The 7153-nt window shown below is 39.8% G+C and overlaps 1 protein-coding gene across 1 annotated transcript in view; it reads left to right on the top strand.

Moving 5' to 3' along the window:
* Window positions 1-7153, top strand: part of HM13 (histocompatibility minor 13) — a 43554-nt gene that overhangs the window by 18876 nt on the left and 17525 nt on the right. The window contains exons 3-4 of the mRNA XM_015827086.1: window positions 1245-1327; window positions 6368-6456. Coding sequence (XP_015682572.1) covers window positions 1245-1327; window positions 6368-6456 — 172 coding nt within the window. The remainder of the gene's footprint in view (window positions 1-1244; window positions 1328-6367; window positions 6457-7153) is intronic.

Here is a 7153-nt window from a genome sequence, read left to right as displayed (position 1 = left end):
ACTAAATTTAAATTTATGCCAGTAGTCCTCAGCTGAGCCCCAAATTTCTGTCGCTTAGCAGAAACATTTGTTAAGTGAGTTTTGCCCCATTTTACGACCTCCCTTGCCACCGTTCCTAAGTGAAACAAAGCATGATAGTTATATAAGTATAATAGAAATAAATAGATACATGCTGGCATAATATTTGCATTAGATAAGTGTATATAGAATTGAAACTGATTATTATTATAACTGTTTTTTTTCTTTGTTCCGTGGTGTTTTTGCCACCTTTTTAAAAGCCCTTGTTACGTTTTTTTTTTATTTTCCTTCGATAGTGTACCCCCCCCGTGATTATTTAAAAGCCATCAAAACGAAGTAGCAAACTTTTTTTTTTCCTAAAGCTCTTACAAAAAAAATTGTAAGAAAAATGGAAACTGACCAAAGAGAGAAGCAACCTGGAATTAAGGAGAAAGTTCCTAACAGTGAGGACAATTAACCAATAGAACTCCTTGCCTTCAAAAAGTGTGGGTGCTCCATCACTGGAGGTTTTTAAGAAGAGGCTGGACAGTCACCTGTCTGAGACGGTATAGGTTCTCCTGCTTGAGCAGGGGGCTGGACTAGAAGACCTCCAAGGTCCCTTCCAGCTCTATTCTATTCTGTTTTATTCCATTCCATTCCATTCTCTATTCTATTCTATTCTATTCTATATTCTATATTCTATTCTATTCTATCCTATTCCATATTCTATTCTATTCTATTCCTTATTCCTTATTCTATTCTATTCTATTCTATTCTATTCTATTCTATTCTATTCTGTATTTCTGTTCTATTCTATATTTCTGTTCTATTCTGTTCTATATTTCTATTCTATTCTGTCCTGTCCTATCCTATCCTATCCTATCCTATCCTATCCTATCCTATCCTATCCTATCCTATCCTATTCTATTCTATATTCCTATTCTATTCTATTCTACATTCTATTTTATTGTTTCATTCAACAGGAGCTTTGGTGCTTTCGTTAGTAGAATTTGTGTTGGAGATGTTCATTGACTTGAGTTATTTGTAAAAAAAAATAAAGCAGGGATACAAATAACTAATGAATTTTTTTTTTAAATGTCCTGATGGAAAAAGAAAGAGCTTTTGATGAGCTGGCTGGTTGATTATGCTCATGACAAAAATAAAAAGGGTGACGCGCTTTTATGATGTCCTTTGTGTCGTCAGGAAACCGGAAGTTCACCTCTCCTGGTTTTTGTCTTGCCTCTTAGATCTTCTCTCAAGAATATATCAACCTGCTGCTTTCCATGTATTTCTTCGTCCTCGGGATCCTCGCCCTGTCTCACACCATCAGGTAACGTGAAGAAACATGAACAATGTATTGTGAGTGCAAAACATCAAAAAGGCTTGTAATGCCAGGATTTTTGTTTAATTTATTTAACAAATTGATATGTGGTCCATCTCACTGTCTCGAGCGAGATATATATATATGTGAATATGAACAGGACACAAGACTTATGACTGACCTTGGGGGTACTTATAACCCACTTCTGAGGCCCCCTCCCCTGTAGTTACTTGCACTTCGGGTGCCCTACAGCAGTGGTGGCGAACCTATGGCACGGGTGCCAGAGGCGGCACTCAGAGCCCTCTCCGTGGGCACGTGCACCGTCGCCCCAGTCCTAGGCCTTCAGCTGGGTTTTATAAAACCTTTTCGCTTTAGGCCTCCGCCGCCGTGTACAAAAAAAAAAAGGTTCAATCAATCAGTCAATTTCAACTTCTCACGGGGAAAAAAAAGATCTTGCAAAGTTGGAATTGCCTGAACAGCCCAGTTGCTGTTACCACTGCAGCCACGCCCACCCAATGGGCCACACCCACCCGGCACCCGACGATGCATAAGTGGGTTTTGGGTTGCAGTTTGGGCACTCGGTCTCTAAAAGGTTCGCCATCACTGCCCTACAGTCAGCCCCCCATTTACGTCACTGCAGTCACGTGTTCCCATTTTATGGCCATTTTTCCTCCCCGAAAACTGGCCTTTACTTCCAGTTTTCAGCAGAAACACCCCATCGGTTCCTTAACGATTGCAGCATTCGCCTTCCCTTAACGACCGCCACAAAACAAGTCACAAAATCAGCTCGTCCCAGGTGGGTGCCTCAACTTTACAGCTGTCCTGACTTGCGACCTTAACGGTCAGCCTCTATTACAGTCGTAAGTGGAGTACTACCCGTATACATTGAAACGCACAGGCACTTTTAAACCAGCCCTTTGATTCGGTTAACGTCCGCTGCATCCACTTAACGACGGCTGCAAAAAAACTGGTTTGGTTACACGGTGTGCGGACTGTCGTGACTTACAATCATGATAGGGAGGCTATCTTACAGTCGTAACTCAAGGACAACCCGTACTAAGTGAATTATGCACATCCTGTAGAGCCAGGGGTCTTCAAAGTTGGTCCTTTTATGACTTGTGGACTTCAACTCCCAGCATTCCTCAGCCAGCATGCCTGGCTGAGGAATTTTGGGAGTTGAAGTCCACCAGTCATGAAAGGGCCCAGTTTGAAGACCCCTGTTCTATAGAATATATAAGGCAGGTATGAGTATTTTGAGGAAATGTTGAAGGAACATTCTGGAAAAAAAGAGTAGATAGAGGCCTAGTTCAGATTTTTGTGGGCTGCTTTGTGGTTCCGCGGCTGGGAGATAGGTAATTATCACTAAATGTAGAACAAGGGTAAGATTTCTGCTTTTTCCCCCCTCATAAAGAATGTAATACAGGTATGTAGTCCTAAACCAGGGGTCTTCAAACTTGGCCCTTTCATGACTTCTGGACTTCAACTCCCAGAATTCCTCAGCCAGGCACGCTGGCTGAGGAATTCTGGGAGTTGAAGTCCACCAGTCATAAAAGGGCCAACTTTGAAGACCCCTGCTGTAGAGTTTTCTGTACCTGGAATATCCCTTTTTATTTATACCTGGTTTGGTTATTCCTTCATTTCTCCACCAGTGCAGAAATTTAAGTCTTCGGAGTCAAGGGAAGCAAAAAACCCTTTTGGAGGCCTCTCATCATTTGCAAATAAAGGTGCCCAGCCAATTATTGCACATAAAGGAAAGGTTAAAATCCTGGCAGAGTCTCTAAGTTTAATAGTTAACTTGCCTAATCAGATGGGAAACGGGCACCCAGCTGGCTGCTGCATTCCCTCTCTCGTTTTAAAAAATAAGAATATTTATCTAGGTGGATGAGAACATCTGCCATCTTTTGAGGCCAGCTTTCCCTTTAAAAAAAAACCAAAAGACTCTTCAAAAGCCGGGCATGTTTTTAAAAAGTTTAATTTTGATCTCCAGGGGACAAAATAAGACTCAGGCGGGCTTGCTCGGTTCGCCCATTGCCGTGCCTTAACAACCAGAAAATGGAGGATTATCTTGCCTTCAGACATTGTGGGTGCTTCCTCCACTGGAGGTTTTTAAGAAGAGCCTGGACAGTCACTTGTCTGGAATGGTGTAGGATTTCCTGCTTGAGCGGGGGGCTGGACTAGATGACCACCCAGGTCCCTTCTGGCTCTATTCTGATTCTGAATTTTGCGAGGTCTTGTTTATACGATTAGTGAATTTGGGGTGTGCAGTCTTGTATCCCCCTGTGGGATCTCACCAACCTATGGGTGGGGGGGCTAACACTGATTTTTCTGGAGAATTTCAAAATCCCTCCAGAAACGAGGCTTATTGGCTGCCCATTAGCTTCCAGGTCTCAATTCCAAGTGCCGGTTGTCACTTTTAAATCCCTCCGTAGCTTAAGGAGCATCATCCCTGTGGAGATAAAATTGCTCCCCTCCTTCATAGTCTTTTGGCCCTGGTTTTGCCAGGGGGGCTGGGGACCCCCGGGTGATGTAGAGCCCATCAAGAATAGAATAGGAATGGGATGGGATGGGATGGGATGGGATGGGATAGGGTAGGGTAGAGTAGAGTAGAGTAGAGTAGAGTAGAGTAGAGTAGAGTAGAGTAGAGTAGAGTAGAGTAGAAAAGAAAATATGGAATGGAATAGATTGGAATGGAATAGAATAGAATAGAATAGAAAATATGGAATAGAATAGAATAGAATAGAATAGAATAGAATAGAATAGAATAGAATAGAATAGAAAATATGGAATGGAATAGAATAGATTGGAATGGAATAGAATAGAATAGAATAGAAAATATGGAATGAAATGGAATAGAATAGAATAGAATAGAAAATATGGAATGGAATAGAATAGATTGGAATGGAATGGAATAGAATAGAATAGAAAATTAGAATCAAATAGAAAATTAGAGTAGAGTAGAAAAGAAAATATGGAATTGAATAGAGTAAAATAGAAAATTAGAATACAACAGAACAGAATAGAATAGAATAGAATAACAGAGTTGGAAGGGACCTTGGAGGTCTTCAACCCCCTGCTCAGGTAGGCCACCTTGGCTCTTTTGTGACTCATGGACTTCAACTCCCAGAATTCCTGAGCCAGCATGGCTCAGCTTGGAAACCTCTCCCTTTCCCCTCAGGAAGGCTGGCTCAGGAATTCTGGGAGTTGAAGTCCACGAGTCATATAAGAGCCAAGGTTGCCTACCCCTAGTCTAGTCCAACCCCCTGCTCAGGCAGGAAACCCTATACCATTTCGGACAAATGGTTGTCCAGTCTTTTCTTAATAACTTCCAGTGTTGGAGCATCCACAACATCTGGAAGTTGGCTGGTTTGATGTCACTAGGACATGAGTTTCATGGGGTTCATACAGGTTGTCCTCGACTTACAACAGTTCGTTTAGTGACCATTCAAAGTTACAACAGCACTGAAAAAAGCGACTTAGGACCGATTTTTCAGACTTACAGCCATTGCAGCCTCCCCAGGGTCACCTGATCAAAATTTGGACGCTTGGCCACTGACTCATACTTACGACGGTTTGTAGCGTCTCGGGGTCATGCGATCTCGCTTTTGCGCTCTTCCGATGAGCAAAGTCAATGGGGCGGCCAGTTTCACTTAACGACCGTGCGACTAATTTAACAACTGCAGCGATTCACTTAACAAAGGTGGCAAGAAAGGTTGTAAAATGGGACAAAATTCACTTAACAAATTTTTCGCTTAGCGGCATAAGTTCTGGGCTCAGTCACGGTCGTAAGCCGAGGACTTACCTGTACTTGGGATTTTATTTCTCTTAACCTGCCCCAGAGTCACCCTCAGTGACTTGGGCAACCATATACATTTTCTTTTTTTAAAAATAATATTAATTTTCCAATTTTACATTTACGTATTTAAAAAGCAACGCGGTGACTGGGTTAATCAATAGTCCCATAACAAAATCTTTAGTACAAATGTCAGGTTACAACATCAGATATTTCTTCTCTTTTTCCCTTAACATTTACTGTCTCGTATTCAAGCTAATACAGTTCTTATTATATCAACTTAGTAAAAAATATCATTATTACATTTATCAATCAATTTTTAGCTTATACATATCTTAATTACATTCAATCTTCATAAACAATCAATATCCTGTTATTAATTTTTTTCTTCCCAGTTTTTAGTTTCTCATCAATATTCCAATTTAACCTTTGATATTTATAATTTTCAGGCTTTAGATAACCAAGATTTCCCTTATCTCAATTCATAACAAAATATAATATCCAAAATACGCATTTTATCTATTTGAATGTAATCTTGTTCTATTTCCTAAAAGTTATCTATTTCCCACCATATTAAATCATCTATTTAATAATACAATATCCCCTTTAATAAATCAAAACCGTTATGTATATTACCTGGGTTAATCAATAAATCAAACAATTTTTAAATATTAAGCAGACAAAGTTTTTATTTTCAACTAATTTCCAAGTATTTTAAATCTAACGACCAGAATTCCCCTTATCTCAACTTCTCCCTTTAACCCTCTAATTAATAATATGACATCCCCTCTAATGTCAAAACCCCAATTTTCTTCAACCTTATTCTGGCTTTCTTCCTTTGCCAACTAGGCTTCCATATCAGTGCTTTTAGATTTTACATTTTCTTAATGAATAAATAATAGCTAAATAAACTCAAGGCTTACAGCATCGTCGCAGGGCTTCACATTTCCAAGTTTCACAACCTCGGCCACTTTATCACGCTGACTAAGGAATACTGGGAGTTGAAGTCCACCCATCTGAAAGTTTATTTGTATGCTGGCTGGGGAATTCTGGGAGTTGAAGTCCCCACACCTTAAAGTGCCTGAGATTGAAAAATACTGCTCTGACTATTTGGTATTCCTTGAGTTAATTTTATAAACGTATTTCTGTGGGATTTTGATTTTCCTTGCATACAGTTGCTGTTTGTCAGTTATGCCTTTTAAAACGACATCTCCTTCCCTTTCTCCCTTTTCCTTCCTCTTCCTCCCATCTCGTTTCAGCCCCATGATGAATAAGTTTTTCCCGGTCAACTTTCCCAACAAGCAGTATCAGCTCCTTTTTACTCAAGGCTCTGGGGAAGCAAAGGAAGGTAAGTTTGCTCCCTCGTTTGGCCCAGGAGAATTGAAGGATTTCCTCTGTGGATCTGATGTCTCCTGCCTTGTGTGTCTGCTTGTGTACTGCCATATGACAAATGCTTGCCGTATCTTTGCTGGCTGCGTTGTGGTGAGGGCAACGAGTGAATTTAGAGAGAGAGAGAGATAGTAGATGAGAGAGACAGACAGAGAGAGAGAGATGATAGAGATAGATGATAGAGATAGATAGATAGATAGATAGATAGATAGATAGATAGATAGATAGATAGATAGATAGATAGATAGATAGATAGATAGGTACAGAGATTGATAGAGAGAGAGATGATAGAGACATAGAGGATGATAAGACATAGATAGATAGATAGATAGATTAGATAGATAGATAGATAGATAGATAGATAGATAGATAGATAGATAGATAGATAGATAGATAGATAGATAGATAGATAGATAGATAGGTACAGAGATTGATAGAGAGAGAGATGATAGAGACATATTATTATTATTATTATTATTTAATTTCTATACCGCCCTTCTCCCGCAGGACTCAGGGCGGTGCACAGCATATTAAAAACAGATACAATAACAATATACAAAAATAAAACCCTTCTAAAACCAAATTAAAAACCAAATATTAGAGGCTGTGTTCCAATTAAAATTATACTTAAAATCGTCCCTAAATAAAATCCTCCT

The sequence above is a fragment of the Protobothrops mucrosquamatus genome, unplaced genomic scaffold, assembly GCF_001527695.2.
Source record: "Protobothrops mucrosquamatus isolate PMUCROS unplaced genomic scaffold, P.Mucros_1.0 scaffold3487, whole genome shotgun sequence".
Classification (NCBI taxonomy): Eukaryota; Metazoa; Chordata; class Lepidosauria; order Squamata; family Viperidae; genus Protobothrops; species Protobothrops mucrosquamatus.
Note: the sequence above shows the minus strand (reverse complement) of the source record. Positions and strands in the feature narration are given on the sequence as shown.